At 42.3% G+C, this 16,356-nt stretch overlaps 1 protein-coding gene across 1 annotated transcript in view; it reads left to right on the top strand.

Annotated features, from left to right (window-relative positions):
* Positions 1 to 15,396, top strand: part of CAVIN2 (caveolae associated protein 2) — a 31,941-nt gene extending 16,545 nt beyond the window's left edge. Inside the window, exon 2 of the mRNA XM_053283072.1 lies at positions 10,947 to 15,396. Coding sequence (XP_053139047.1) covers positions 10,947 to 11,726 — 780 coding nt within the window. The 3' untranslated portion in view covers positions 11,727 to 15,396. The remainder of the gene's footprint in view (positions 1 to 10,946) is intronic.
* The last annotated feature ends 960 nt before the right edge of the window (positions 15,397 to 16,356 follow it).

The following is a 16,356-nucleotide window of genomic DNA, read 5'->3' as shown; positions in this document are numbered from 1 at the left end:
TATAGATGGTGGTAGTGGCAGAATGAATTAGCCTACTGGGTAGCAGAAAGGTAGGTTTCCCACCCTTTGGGTTCATGCTTCTGGAAGCTGAGGGGATTTTAATCTGTGCTTTACTCATCGTGTGAATCCTGTCATCTGTGGGCTGGTTTAGATAATAAATCTGACTGGCCAAGCAGTGTTCCGTTTAATAGGGATTCCCAGATGTTGATCACTACAACTCACAGCATTCCAAGCTGCAGTGGCCTTTGGCTGGGGGTTATGGGAGTTGTAGTCAACAACATCTGGGAATTCGTGTTTCAGCATCTGGGAATTCGAGGGAGCACTGTGGCCAAGCCCACCATGCAATGAGAGATTTGAGTGTGCATCCTGCTCCCAATGCACCATCCCACTTCACATAGCCACAGAGGGCCAGTTTCTCCAAACTACATCTCACATGCAATGTATACACTACATTAAAGTTGTATTACATTATTATGTGAGATAGAATGGGGGAGTGGGGTGTACAAGTACATAGCTCTCTCATGTGATGAGCACGGCTGGCAGGCAGTATTGCCCAAACTAGCCTAGTGTCTTCTGACCAAGCATTATGTAGAATGTTAACATGCATAAAGTGCAAATGTGAAGTGAAATGGTTTCATGAATCCACCCAGAGTTTTGAATCGGGGAAAGACAATTAATTCCAGATTTATTGACACCAAGTACTACTGAGATCTTGTAGCATCCAATATGAGTCTGGCCATTCCTGCCCATTGGTGGCTTTTTGGAGAAGATTTGGGTGGGCGAAGGGAATCTGTATATGCCCCGGCACAATCTGAAAAGGATTTAGGCAGTGCAGATGAATGAGTTGTCTGTCTTTTACAGAGCAGGGTCTGTGTGACAAAGAGGTGTGGTGAGCTTGGAAGTGAAGTGGGGACTTTTTATGAGGGAGATTTTAGAGGTAGGATTGTGGGGATGGTTATATTGCAGGAAGAAAAGGAGCTGTGTGTGTGTGTGTGTGTGTGTGTGTGTGTGTGTGTGTGTGTGTGTGTGGCAGAGCCAACGCACAGCCTTTGTACAGTGGGGTTCCTTTATTGCAATTTTAAGCTTTCGAGACAGACAAGTGCCTGATGTGAAATACCATAGGCCCTTCCTGAGCCCTTACAGCAGGGCAGGATACCAAGCAAAATAAATACCTGCATCCTGCATCGTAAATTCTGCTCCTGCCCGTGGCTTGTTAAACTTGATTTCTCTAAAGGGCGCACGCACGCGCACACACACACGCACAAAATTTGAAATAGGTTTTGAAAATGTTAAATGCTGGCTTTATTTATTATTGGTTTTTTGTTTGTTTGTTTTTTTACTTCCAGAGGCCTTTTATTTCTCTCTCTCCCTGATTTACTGTACTGTTTCTGCTTGGCTTCTGTTTCTTTCCCATACAGCTGCAGGAGTTGTTATAAATGCAAGCGGCACAGAAACCTAACAAAACACTGAAATGACTGTTTGCAAAGCCTTATTAAGCTTTGGCATTGTTCCGTTTCTGCTTTGTTGGAACCACATGACCTGCATGATTTTTGCCTACATGGGTTCAGAATAAACATCATTCTGCCAGTCATACATGGAGACACAGCAAATGAGCAAACTCATGTTGCCATCCAAACTGAGGGAAATACTGTCAGGTTTGGAAAACAATGTGGTGTTTAATAGCATGTGGGGAACAGAAAAATCCTAGTTAAATTAGAACTAGGAGTTGGTGAATTGGTATTCAGAATCATTCCAGTCGTGGCAGTTGGTAAATATTTGATCTTAAAAAATGAGAAGAACAAGAAGGAGAGCAAAGTACAAGACATCTAATTGTTTGCATTTTGCATTGCTAGAACCAGAATAGAAAAAGCCAACAAAACACCCCCATTCTCAAAAACAAGACAAAATATGTTTGAAGGTTAAAAATGCAGGAAACTATAGCAGCTTCTTAAAGAAACTGATGATGAATGAAGTTGCTTATGAGGCATTAGAGCTTATAGCAGAACAAACTAATTCAGACATACTAACACAGGCCTGTCACAAGACTGTATCACCTCACAATGGGAGCCAGCCTTCTCCCTGACATGTTAATTTTCTATATATATAGAAGCTTCTGATTTGGAAAGAGTATCAAGTAAGCTACGCTTAAGTGCTTTACTACTACTACTACTACTACTACTACTACTGATATTTATATACCATTTTTCAACAAATGTTCTCAAAGCAGCATTATAAGATTATGTGTACCACAACTGGGACTATATATTTAAATTAGCTCTTCATCTTTATGAAGCTGCGGGGTTTTTGCCTTTTACTTTCTTATTATAAGGAACTCACCAAACTGAAAAAACCCTTCTATTATTAAAATAGACTATACTCAATCAGTCTTTATTATGGTGATAGACCAGCATAAAGTTTAAGGGTCATTACATGTTAAAAGTGAGAGTAGATAAAAAGTGATTACATATGGAATGGTACTTAAGGTACATAATAATACTAAAAATAGTAGAAAGTATACCAGAAGCATGAGGACATAAAAGCCTGAAAAGTAATAAAATTCATAAAAGGGGGTGCATAAAAATGGATGTAAAAAAATTAAGAGACCTGAGAAGACAGAAATACATAAAAGCCTAAGTAATAAAACTGGATAATGGCCAGGCTATAAGGAGCAGTAAAAAAGGTGGGGTGGGAGCACGAGGGAGCAAAAGTCTTTCTACTGAATCAGTATTGAGTGAGCAAAGTGTAGAGCCCACCGTGAGTTACCGAGAGTCAGACTAAGGCTGTTAAGATTCACTGCCTACCATTCACCAACGAATGCTGGTTGCTGCCGCACAGAACCTGGCAACGCTATATGTGATGGCAAGCTTAAAGTCAGGAAGCAGCAAGGAGCTGTTGAATTGGCTTGAATGTCCTGGATACTTGCATAGCAATGGAAGGATGAGGGAGGTGTGAATGTCTGTATAGAACAACAGTGGAGGAGGACATGCTCAGTAGTTTCGATCTGCCCTAGGCCACAGGGGCATAGTCGCTCTGCAAATGGGGTCATTCTATAATGGCCTTCTAGCATTGCTGAAGAGAGGCCATGACAGTGAGCCAACGTGAATGCTTTCTGTGCTTTGGAACCTCTAGTTGGGTGAGGTATGCTGCTGGAGAGGCAGAATATCTAAGCCCATCACTGATATGAAAGTTCGGGACCCTGCTGAGATTGGTTTGGCGCTCAGTGTCTATAATGCACTGCTTGATGCTGGCTTTCGCCTGGTCGTAACCCATACTAAACAAGGTCAAGGGGAATAGACCCAGAGTAGCTATTCTTGTCTCGATTGTCCTAATCCAGCTAGATGGGTAATCATCCTGTAGGGTTAGGGAGGCAAAAACCAACTGGGCAAAAGGATAGTCTGAGCCAGAAGCAGAGGATGGCCAACCACACCCTAGCCTCCACACCGGCCTCCTCTTGTCGTCTTGGTGGAGAGCTGGTCTTGTCTTGTCCCCTTAAGCTAAGCAGGGTCCACCCTGGTTGCATACGAAAGGGAGACTAGAAGTGTGAGCACCGTAAGATATTCCCCTTAGGGGATGAAGCCTCTCTGGGAAGAGCAGAAGGTTCCAAGTTCCTTCCCTGGCATCTCCAAGATAGGACTGAGAGAGACTCCTGCCTGCAACCTTGGAGAAGCCGCTGCCAGTCTGTGTAGACAATCCTGAGCTAGATGGACCTATGGTCTGATTCAGTATATGGCAGCTTCCTATGTTGTTCCTATGTCCGCGGGAATTTGAGAATGGAAATAGACTATACTAATTCGGGGGAAAGAAACTATTTTTTTAACAGTTGTCACAATTTGAAGCTACGTTCTGCTTTTAATTCTTGTCAATGGATTAGATCCTTAAAGGTTGTCTGGAACACGAGAGTGGTGGGGGGAGGGTTAGTTTAACTCTTGTTGTGCAAATCCTAGATGTCGCTTCATGGAGAAGATGAAGGAAAAATGAAGGAACATGAAGGAAAAGATGAAGGAACATGATGGGTATGCCTTTATTTCAGAACCGTGCAGCTCCCTTGAACACTATGAAACACACACCAGAACTTTACAGTGTATCTGTTATATTTGAAATTCTTATCTGGCATTTTCACTGAGGTTAGCTAATGTAACTAAAAAGCCAAATACTTTTAACCGAGTGCAAATTGGCATCTACAGTGCATTCATAGACTCGCCCTGGGGCAGCCTTGCCAATAACCTTTCCTCCAAGAAACTATTCTGGCAAAGGGATCATGCTTTCTCTTCACCAACAGCTAATGAGTAAAAGCAACATTATATCTGCAGTGTTTTGCAATCAGTTTCCCACTGGGAAAAGATCTGTGGCAATCGCAACATTTCAGTTGGCACTCCTGCCTGTTCTGTGTCTAAAGATACTTCCCCACCCCCTTTCCTCACAGCATGAAGGCAAGTTTATCTCATGAGCATTATCTGGTTCCAAATGATAAACTGAGTATATAACAATGACATAAGCATACAGAAATATGCAGATACTAATAAGAACATAAGAACAGCCCAGCTGGATCAGGCTCAAGGCCTATCTAGTCCAGCATCCTGTTTCTCACAGCGGCCCACCAGATGCCTCAGAGAAGCCCACAGGCAAGAGCTGAGGACATGCCCTGTCTCCTGCGGTTGTTCCCCTGCAACTGGTATTTGGAGGCATCTTGCCTCTGAGGCTGCAAATGGCAACAGAGAAAAGGAATAACTTCTCAGGAACCTTGTCAAATTTACTAGGTTTTTCTAGGCCTCAAAGCTCTGCAAGCTGACTACCGAGTTTATTTTTTTGTCTTCTGAGATATCCCCTTTTGAAATACGATGATTTTACAAATATAAAGTTCTAGAAAACTAGCAAAGGGAGAACTTTAATTGGCCTTCTACAGCCACCTCTTTGTTTGGAAGAGATTCCTTCTGCAATATTTGCCTTTCTTGAAGTTTCTTGGCTGCAAATGTTACCCACTGCATTCCATTCCATAACTGTGAAGAATTCCTTCTGTTTCTTATGACATGTACTGTATAACTGTTTCCTTTAACATTTGTACATGTCTGCAGCTTCATCTCTCCTTCAGTGCAATCTTTTCCTCAGGTCTTTAAATCAGTGTCAAGTTTTAGTCCTCCCCACATCGCCAGCCCTGGCTAAGTGCTAAATGACACATTCAGCCCTCCCAGGATTGTGCTAGTTCAAGCTGCAGGTAGGGTCATTATGTTTGAACTAGCCGAGCATCTGTGTGCTCTTTGGGGCCGGCGGTTACCTCTCCCCCCACCCGCTTTCTGCCCCAGTCACCACTTCCAGGCCCAGCCGCCTCTCCTCCCCACCGCCACTTCTGCCCCCTCCCCACTCCCCCCCCCCACTTCCTGGGCTGTGGCCACCAATCCTCCTGGGTGCACCTCAGCCAATCAGGCCCGTTCGCCACCCAGCCAATCAGCTGGGCGCTGGGAAGCACATTCCAAGGCACACCCAGGAGAATTATATATGTTTGAATTCTCTCCACTTTGGTGGGGAGGAAGGGCGAGCGAGAGAGAGATCCTGCTCATGGAAAACCAGCACTCCAAGGAGAAGGCTTTACAAGATTCATTCTTCCTGACATGCTAACTAAAGAAGATTTTATGCTGGGCAGCAGTCAGTCATGTGGTTTCCCCACCTGAATTCTGAAATGGTACAATCCTGATTACACTAAGATTTCACTTCCCAGAAACCATGTGGTTCAGCTCCATATTTGCTCTGTTGTGTTTCTTTGCAACTCCTCTCATGTGTGAAGCTTATTGGCCCCCTTTCTATCTCCATCAGTCATGCTACTGCTTATGGCCAGCCTCTTCTCAGGCTTCTTTGACTTAATTATATAATTATTATCCCTTCGGTTCATGGAAACGTGGCTAGTGATCAGGGGCAAACTAGGGATCACCAACAAAGAATTCTCACCACTCCCACTCCATGGTTCTCAGGATCCGTTGAGAGAAGCCATGGTATACAGCTGATATGTCTGTAGTCTTCTCTGTCACTTTTTAAAGGCACCCACCCACAGGACCTTCTTCCTTAACAAAACCTTTTTCACAACAATTGGATGGATCTCACTTTATTCTATTGCTCTTTGATAATCCTACTATACGTTATCAGTCCCTCATCTCAGCCTCCATCCCAGTCAAGTACAAATTGCCTCTGGGGTACAGGCTGAGTATCATGTCTGTATTGTGTTTATTGACTGACATCCAGACTAAGGAAGCACCAATGCTTTGTGAGAAGCAGCACCACTTCCAGAGACTTTGACTAATTCAATAGCAGTGATTGCACAGGGAGGACAACTTTCAGTTCCCTCCCCTTTCTTCAGAAGCACTCTGTGTCACATGAAAATATGTTCCTGGGGCATATTTCTATGCAACACAGAGAGGCTATTCAGACACGCATGCAAAACCGGGCTAAGGGAGCCCAGCCCAGTTTTGCATGCATGTGTGAACCTCTGGGATCGGGCCCGATCCCAGCGGCTACACGGCAGCAAACCTACCTATTTAGCCATCCTATTAAATGAGGTTAAGGGAGTGAGCGCTCCCTTAACGCTGTTTATTTGCTCGTGTGTCAGCCATGGCTGGCACACTTGGGGAGGGGGATTTATATAATGTGCTGCACAGTGCATTATCAGAGCTTGGGGGGGTGGGGACACATGGCAGCATGTCCCATCACCCCAACCCCCAGAGCTGCAGAGAGATCCACCCACCCAGGGAAGGAGAGGAGATTGTTTGCAGGGAGGGTGAGTGATCGTGAGAAAAGCTCCATTGTATTTACAAAGGAAGGGAGGTCGTTGAAATCCACCTCCCCTGCCAATGCTACACAGGTTGGGAAGTGATCGGGAGTGCGCTATAAAATCATGCGTGGTGTGGAGAAAGTGGATAGAGAGAAATTCTTCTCCCTCTCACATAATACTAGAACCGGGGGGTCATCCCATGAAATTGATTGCCGGGAAATCTAGGACCAACAAACGGAAGTACTTTTTCACACAATGCATAATCCACTTGTGGAATTCTCTGCCACTAGATGTGGTGACAGCCAACAACCTGGATGGCTTTAAGAAGGCTTTGGATAACTTCATGGAGGAGAGGTCTATCAACAGCTACTAGTCAGAGGGCTATCGGCCACCTCCAGCCTCAAAGGCAGGATGCCTCTGAGTACCAGTTGCAGGGGAGCAACAGCAAGAGAGAGGGCATGTCCTCAACTTCTGCCTGTAGGCTCCCAGTGGCATCTGATGGGCCACTGTGTGAAACAGGATGCTGGACTAGATGGGCCTTGGGCCTGATCCAGCAGGGCTGTTCTTATGTTCTTATGAGTGCCACCACTTCTCATGTAGCACTGCTGCTTCCTGAGTCAGCAGTTAGACACTTTCTTGGTGCTAAGATAAATGTTTTAATTTTAATGGAAACATAAATTTCATTTATATTTGTAGGAGTTTAGGCAGAACAATTACCAATAGTCAAAGGTATCATGGACAAGATTGTCCTTTGCCTAGGGGGGGAAACTCATTCGAATGAATCAAAAATATGTACACAGTATCCTTTTTAAAAAAGAAAAGAAAAGAATAAAAAGTGTATCTGATTGAAAACATGGCGAAGAGAGAACAGGCAATGTTCTTGCTTCTCAGAAAATGTTTGGGAACAGTTTCCAAAGCTCAGAAGGTGCCCAACAAACTCTGAGGAGTGATGGCAACTACTATAGGATTCTCATAGGTTAAAGTTGTCATTTGAAGGAGCCAAACTTCACCCAGTTTAGAAACTTTGCTAAAACTTTCCGGTTCAGTCCACATTTAGAGTAAATCAACCAGCTTTAACTTTATCTTAGGGTGCTTTCATTCAAGACACTAAAAAGCACATTGGAGCACCTCTCATGATACTTGAGTAATATCTGAATGCTGTTAAAGTGAGAAAGAATTGGGAAGAGAATTAGGAGCTGATTTTTTTTTTTTTTTTTTTGCAAAAAACATTGTAACCGCATGTTTGGAAATGTCCATTGTGTCCCCTAAGCTAAATGGACTTTAATCACCTAAATGCCTTAGGGTTAGCTCTTTCTTTCCTTTCCTTAAAAAACAACAACTTTCATTTTAAAAGTCACAACAGATACAATGAAATATTAAATAAATCAAAGATAAGCATAATTGCCATAAACATTTTCAGGTAATCAGAGGCATGCTTACCTTTATCAACAATACTGACAGAATTAATAAGTCCAAAAGAACATGTAATTATCAAGAACCCTGTTCCACAGTTGTTCTGTATACAAACCACATGTCAAAGAATGACATTGGTTTTGTTAGTCTATGTAGAGAACTTTATTTGATGGGTCAATTTGTTTTCAGAATCATTTCATTCCAAATCTTTCACATATATGCTGATGGAATGTGAGCTGTCAGTGACTGACCCGGAGAGAGATCTTGGGGTTGTGGTTGTGAAAAAGGCAAATCCCATGCTAGGGAACATTAGGAAGGGGATTGAAAATAAGAATGCTAGTATTATAATGCCCTTATACAAATCTATGGTGCAGACACATTTGGAGTACTACATACATTTTCTGGTCCCCGTATCTTAAGAAGGATATTGTAGAACTGGAAAAGATGCAGAAGAGGGCAACCAAGATGATCAGGGGCCTGGAGCACCTTCCTTATGAGGCAAGGCTACAGCATCTGGGGCTCTTTAGTTTGGGAAGGAGGCAACTACAGGGATACATGATCGAGGTATATAAAATTTTGCATGGAGTAGAGAGAATGGAAAAAGGAAAAAAATTCTCCCTCTCGTACAACACTAGAACCAGGGACCATCCCATGAAACTGAAGGTCGGGAAATTTAGGACTGACAAAAGGAAGTACTTTTTCACACAGCACATAATTAATCTAAAGAATTCTCTGCCTTGGGATGTAGTGATGGCCACTAGCTTAGATGACTTTAAAAAGGGCTTAGACAGGTCTATCAATGGCTACTAGTCTGGTGGCTATAGCCCACCTCCAGTCTCAGAGGTGCCTCTGAATACCAGTTGCAGAGCAGCAACAGCAGGAGAGAGGGCATGCCCTCACCTCTTGCTTGTGGGCTTCCCGGAGGCATCTGGTGGGCCACTTGTGTGAGACAGGACGCTGGTCTACATAGGCCTTGGGCCTGATCTAACAGGGCTGTTTTTATATTCAAAGATATCATGTTCTGTGGAGCAGGAATGTTGAGGATTATACACACACACACACACACACACACAACATTTACCTCTGTCTATTCAGGCTGCTATTAAAAATACGATAATCAAGTCCGTACACAAGAGGTTACTACTATCTCTTGTGAAACTATTAAATAAAGCCAGGCAAAGATAAAGTGGTGTTGAGTGATTGTTGTATATCTTTAGTCACTCTCAGGCAACATTTATTGACTAGTTTGCATGTATATCACATACAGATTGTGGAACCTCTGTCATCACAGCCCCTCCCACATTTCTTTTCAACGGCTTTTTATGTCCTGCAAAAAGCCTACTGGAATAAGCTACCCTTGATCTTTGCGTTTAAAAGTGGTTTATCTGTTCCAGACACAAATAGTTTTAGAGGTGATTTTGAAAACTCACTCTTTTCAAGGGAGCTGAGGGCTATTGACCATTTACACTTCCATTTTGCCCCACTTGAGAGTAGGAAGAGAACAAATCGAAAGAGGCAAGGATAAAATCAATATACCTAATTATTGTAGTGTGTGACAATGTTAACAGAAGAATGTACATGTCCCGAGGCCATATCTTGGGTCCTGCTTACACCATATCCTTTCTCCTCAGCTGTAAATAATTCTATTCAAAATTAAACCTTCATACGCTGTATTCAGATTATTGGGGAAAGGGTTTTAACATTGCAGCTAGACCTGTTTGAAAGCCATTTTTATGCTTTAAAAAAACACAACTCTTTGTTCTGTGTAGTAACTGTAGCTCTTTACTTCTTTATTTACATTACTGTTTACTTTGTCTATCTCTTGTCCTATTTATATTCTTGTATTGACCAGTGGTGGGCAGATGGTGGATACAAGCTTTTGTCAATTTTGCTGATTGTTTTAATCAGTGGATAAATGCCCAAAGTCTTCACTGAAAACAGACTCCAGAAATAAGAGTGAGCTGCACAGAGGTCTATCTTCAGATCATGGGTGCCAGTCCATTATTTTGGCTCTGTTCCCAATATTGTTAGTTATAAGTTTATTCGGTCATTGACCAGCAAACAATATTGTTATGATTAGCCCAGGTCCAACCTCGGATGACAACCATCTCTTATCAACAAATGTTCTCAAAAAAATCTCTCTGTTTAATAGTCCTCACTGTATCTCTGGCTGGTATTACGCGGCATTAGACGGGGCCTGGCTTTTTCCACTTCTCAGCAGTCCACTTAAACCCAGCCTCTTTGGTTCATCACAGCTGAACTTTGTTTCACCAGACCAGAATTGTTCTGGAGTGCAGCTTGGGACAAAGAGATTCATAGGAGTTAAAAAGGAACTAGATAACAGCAGGAGCATGGTTGGTTAGCTATAGCAGGTTAATTTTGTTGCTGCTATTACCGCAGTTCAGTCTATCGGGGAATTTTTGCTCTAGAAGCAGGCCTTGGGGGGAACGGCAAGTGATCCTGCATCCTCCCAATTGTATAGCCAGGATGAAGAAATTGGCAGTGTTACATGTGTTCTAGTCCCTAATAGGAATGTTGCCTAAAATGAATTCTACTATGACTGTAGTTGACAGTCCATTAGTCTTCTACTGCATTGCAGAACAATTCCATAGGAAGTGTGTGATTGTTTCTGTTTAAACATACTGTGACAACAAAGAATATTTAACTTCCCTTACCTAGTTATCCCCAAGAAAAATATTAATGTTGTTCAGGGCTATGCCTTGTTTATCATGTCTGTCATGTGAACTCTGAATAAACACTTGTCAACTCTTTGCAGGAAGAAAATGAGATCCCTGCCAGCGTGTTTGTGAAGGAACCCGTTCCCAGCATTACTGATGGAAAGGAAGAGCCTGTTGATGAGAACAAAACTTTGGAAGAAACTATGCACACCGTGGAGCTGTCATCAGAGGATGAAGCGCCTCACGATGAAGATGGTGCAGATGATAGTATCGATGAGAAAATGGAGGAGACGAGAGCTGAGAAGATCAAGAGGTCAAGCCTCAAGAAGGTGGACAGCCTGAAGAAAGCATTTTCCCGTCAAAATATTGAGAAGAAGATGAATAAGATTGTCTCTGCTGAACGGAGAGAGAAAATTAAGAAGTCTCTCACTCCTAACCACCAGAAGTCCTCCTCATCCAAAAGTTCGTCGTTCAAGGTATCTCCCCTCACATTCAATGTGAAGAAAGTTCGTGATGGAGAGACTTCCCCAGAAACCGAAGACAAGCCAGCAGAAGCTACTAGTAGTGAGCAGGCAGTAAATGATGAAGAGACCTCTTTCACTGAGATTCATTCAGATCTGGTCTCTCCCACTTCTCCAGCTGAAGAAGGAAAAGCCTTTGCTGACACCCTGGAAAAAGAAACAGGAAGTGAAGGAGAAGCCATGATCAACAACAACATTGAGCTTGCAATTGTTGAAGAAGATGAAGACTACAGGGCTTCAATAGATATCAGACAAGAACTCTACGACGAAAGAAAGAAACCAACCAGTGGGGAAATGGAACAGTCTGATGAAGAATCAAGCCAAGCAGCTGTCCTCCGTGTAGACCAAACTGCATAAATCATCTGAGCCACTTTTTTATGTTTCTAAATGCATACAATTTTTTTTTTTAGTTAAATTAGTAACCAGGGTAAATGTCTGTTACACAACTCGCAACACACATGGTCTTTCCATTTTTCATTCAGAGTTGCTGCAGTTCATTGTAACCAGATAGGTGTTTAAAAGAACTGGTGGAGGCAGTTTAGCCAGTTGATGAAGAGTATAATCGGTTTCATGCTCGTTTAACCATCATAGCTTCCCCCTAAAGAACCCCGGAAACTCTAACTTGATAAGAATGCTAAGAATTCTCAGAGATTACTACCCCCAGAGAATTTCAGCTCCCAGGGTTCCCTGGGGAGAGGGAATGACTACTAAACCAGTTTAATTCTGTGAGGCAAATATGCTCTTATATTTGATTGACAAAAGGCTCTCCAAGTACCATGCTGATGCAAATAAATTCCCCACTTTTTTTCAGAGCCATGGTGCTTGGAAAGAATTAATTTGTGGGGAAGAGTGAGCCTATCTTGCAGAGACCTCTAATTGTATTTGGTTTTAATTGTATCCATTCTTGCTTTGCCCTTCCTGCACAGAAGTGATGGGCAGAATTGGGGATCTGTTTTGCTTGCTCTACCCTTCTTGTGGGTTAATTACTTGTTCTCCCACCCACTGCGTTTTAAGCTACAAACTATAGATTGTAAGCTCTGTGTCTTTCCTTCTGTACAGGGTTATTTACATAGTTTAATCTGTTCCCTCTCTACAAAATATGTCACTTCAGTTCCTCAGGCTACTTTTTGCCGTAATAAAGCCACCACAATGTAATGTTAGTGTCACTTTGGCACAGTGAGTATTTTTGTTTGAATTCAACCTCACGTGAGCAGAGCTGACATTTACCATGTCAGAGTGAGTTATTGAAAACCAGGGGCTTATTTCAGTGTGGGAATACAAGCCCTCGCCACATGAGGGAGCACCAAAAGGTCTATGTTGCCTGCTCACATGTTTTGTGATAGAGATCATCTTGTGGTGGCTTTACCTCACCTTACCTTATCAAAAGGTAAGGTGAGGATTGGGACTTTGCTGCTTTATTGTTAGTAACTACTGAGACAGAACAATCAGGGCATTGGATTGTCAGCTTGGTAGGGACCATATTAATCATATTTGTGCTTTATTACCCCTGACAGTTTTCCTTTAACCCCTCTATTCTACTCAGGAGGAGGTTTTGTTTAATTTTTTTTTTTTTTAGTTCTAGTAATAACTAGATCTAGCTTATTAGTGGAATGGTATTTAATTGGAAGTGGGCTATCAAGGACTAGTTTGGTCTAGCCGCACCCCTCCCCCCAGTAGAAAATGATGGCTTGGCATGATCATCCATGAGAAGCAGGGTGATGCTGTATATCTACAAAGAAACCATAGGCACCTGTGGGATGCAGGCTTTGCTTACAAGTTTGAACTTTAGGATACTGCACAACTTTGGCCCTCCAGCTGTTGTTGGACTACAACCCCCATCATCCTCACCCACACTGGCCAAACGTCAAGAATGATGGGAGTCGTAGTCTAAAGGGCCAAATTTGTTCAGCCCTGGTATAGCATAAAGCACCCTGAGGAAATACAGAAGAAATTAGAGCTGCCTCTAATTTCAGCAGCAAGTTGGAGGGACTCGATTACGACAGCAATGAATGCACCACTGAAAGACCTTAAAGGCCAAGTTGAAGACAGATCATCCTGGAGAGAATCTATCTATGTGGTCGCTAAGGGTCGACACCGACTTGATGGCACTTAATCTATCTATCTAACTTTGCATATAGCTGGGTTCCTTAGAAATATTGTGACTGAGGAGAGATATTTTCCTGAGAATATTTATCATCTGGGAAAGTAATGCTCCATCATGCTGCTACTTTCCTTAAGGAAAACAACCATGGACGATAATGTTGAAACATATAATGATGGGGGGACAGGTGAGGCATTTGATCAAGAAATCAAGATGGTTGTATGTATAAACTTAGCACTGTCTACATACGCTCTCTAGTTTAGTGTGCCTTGTGATGTTCCAAGTATGCTGATTCAGTCATGATTGTACATAAATATGTATAGTTTATTTTGAGAGAACAGATTTTTTTAAAAAAACACACACAACTATTTGCTTAGTTAAAACAATTGTGTTTAAATGGCAAAAGGGAGAGATATATTGTATACTAAGCAGTTAACGAAAATAGATTATTGAACAGATTGGTATATGTACCCAACTACTGTATTTCAGAGTGCAATGTAAGAGACGGCTTGGCATGTTGCAATATAATCTGATAAAAGTAAAGATACTATATAATAAACAGAGGAAAGAGTTGGATAACAAGAGCCTACCAAACAATGTATACAGTCCTTAAGCAACACAAGTGATTTTTTTTTCCTAGAAAGATATATTTTCATTCTATACCTACACAACATTATGAACAGGGATGTTTTGAAAAACACAGCAATAGATGATTTTGAGGCATATGTTAAAGGAGATGGCCAATCCAGTAAAGAGTTATGTTAACTTTGACTGCATTGATTTCTGTGACATTTGGGTGTGCATAAGTGCATTGGTCATATGTCCAACATATGGAGGTGGTTGAAAAATATGAAGGAATCTTGACAATCACACATCTGGTGTGTGATTGTCCGACAATGTGGAATATCACAAATGAATGTTGATGACAGCTGTCAAGTGGTAGATCTGAGAACTGAGACATCAAACCTTTCTGTTTTTGGTCATTCACCAAATGCATGAGGAATTGTCTACATTTCCTTGTAATAGCCTCCACTTTTTGAATATTAATTGTACTACGTAGGATTTTTGTTCATGTGGGAGAATATAAGAACAGTTTTAAAACTGGGCTGAAATACTACTTTTTCCGCTAGGGATGACAGAAGATTTTATACTGTGTGTGTATTATTGTTGTTTTTAATCGTGTGACAAATGACAATGAGCATGACCCATTGGGAATTTTGCCTGTGCAGGCCCAATACACAACATTTGCTCTTGTGCAGTTCCAATTCATTTCAGCGGGGCTCTGTACACTCAGAGTTCCCACTGGACAGTGTGGGGTCAGCAACCTTTTGCATCTTGCAATATATACTGGACTGTGCAATGATGCAGCATCTGAGTTTTCTGCAGATATTATACTTCTCAACCAAAATCTGGACACGGTTCAGAAACTAAACTGCATTCCTTTTGTGTATTAATCCTCTTTTAATAGTCCATTCCATTTAACCACAAATGTAAACCAGTATCAAACCTACAAGTGCCTGACAATCTTCTTTTATTTGTATGCATTTTTCCTTGTAATACTGATAACTCTGCTTTTACATAATATTGCACTAAAGCCTTGCTTCCCCTCCCTGCCAAAATATATTTAGAATTGCAAAGTATGGAAGACTGCTAAGAAAAGATATCTGTGAGAGCAAGCTGTTCTACGTGGAGAGCTTCCTGCAATCATTTTAAGTGTCACTGGATGTTCATTGGAGTTGATTTTTAAGCGGGACTATTGACAATTAATCTTTTTTTTAAAAAACGATATTATGAGAGAGTTACAATAAGTAGAAATAAATGTGATATAATCCATACAGATGCATCTTATTTTGCATTAACAACAATGTAACATGCCTGTTGCTAACCACGGATGTGATCAAGTGAATAAAAATCAAACTGAATCAAGTCACATTTTTATGGATGAAGTCATTGTAAAACTTCATATGAGACATTACAATTCTGTCAAGAGATCCATGCTCGGATGCTTGCGTGGACAGGTGATGCAGCTTCACATCGCAATGTGCATCCTTCACATTGCAGTGTTCATCTGCATCTCATTGAACTAACCCTTAGGACTTGACAATTCCCAAACTTGCTACTTTGCATGGAAACTTAAGCATAGCATCTGAGCCATGCAAAGGACAGACACAACCAAGAGGAGTAAGGAAGCAGGGCAGGGGTGGATTTCTCCCTCCTTGTCCTGGCTATGTCAGTCTATTGCCTGCCTAAGCCAGAATGTTTAAACTAGAAAGGAGGAGGGAGGCGATCCATCCTTGCCTTGCTTGCGGCCTCAACCTCCTGTTTATGTCCATTGATGAGCCAGATGGACACAACCAAGAGGCGTGAGAGAGCAAGGCGGGGAATCTGCCCCCCTCATGGAGGGAAAGGTGATGCTGGTGGTAAGAGGTGACTTCCTCTTCCATGAAGTGGAGGACATTGGTGGGGATGAGTGATTAGTCCACCCACTCATGGTGCAGAGAGCACTGCTGGCAGCAAGTGATGAGTCCCTCCACCTCCACCCCATGGAGAAGAGGGCTGTCTGGCTCCTAAATCTTTGGGCTGGCTCCCTAGAAGGAGCAAAAATTGAGGCCTAAGCTAGTTAAATGTGTCTTTTGATGGCGATGGAAATACAAATGCCCCCTGGACAATGTACTGTGTGTGTCAAAGGAGCTAACTACACATTGTGAGCAAACCTATGTAACGGAACACATTGTCCGCTTTATGACCAGTGTTACCTGTAACAGGGGATCCCAATGTTGCCTACAACTCCCAGCATGCCCAGCCAAAGGCCATTGCAGCTAGGGATGCTGGGAGTTGAAGTCAGCAACATCTGGGAATCCCTGTTAAAGAACACTCTTTATGACC

This window comes from Hemicordylus capensis, chromosome 1 (genome assembly GCF_027244095.1).
Source record: "Hemicordylus capensis ecotype Gifberg chromosome 1, rHemCap1.1.pri, whole genome shotgun sequence".
Taxonomy (NCBI): Eukaryota; Metazoa; Chordata; class Lepidosauria; order Squamata; family Cordylidae; genus Hemicordylus; species Hemicordylus capensis.
Note: the sequence above shows the minus strand (reverse complement) of the source record. Positions and strands in the feature narration are given on the sequence as shown.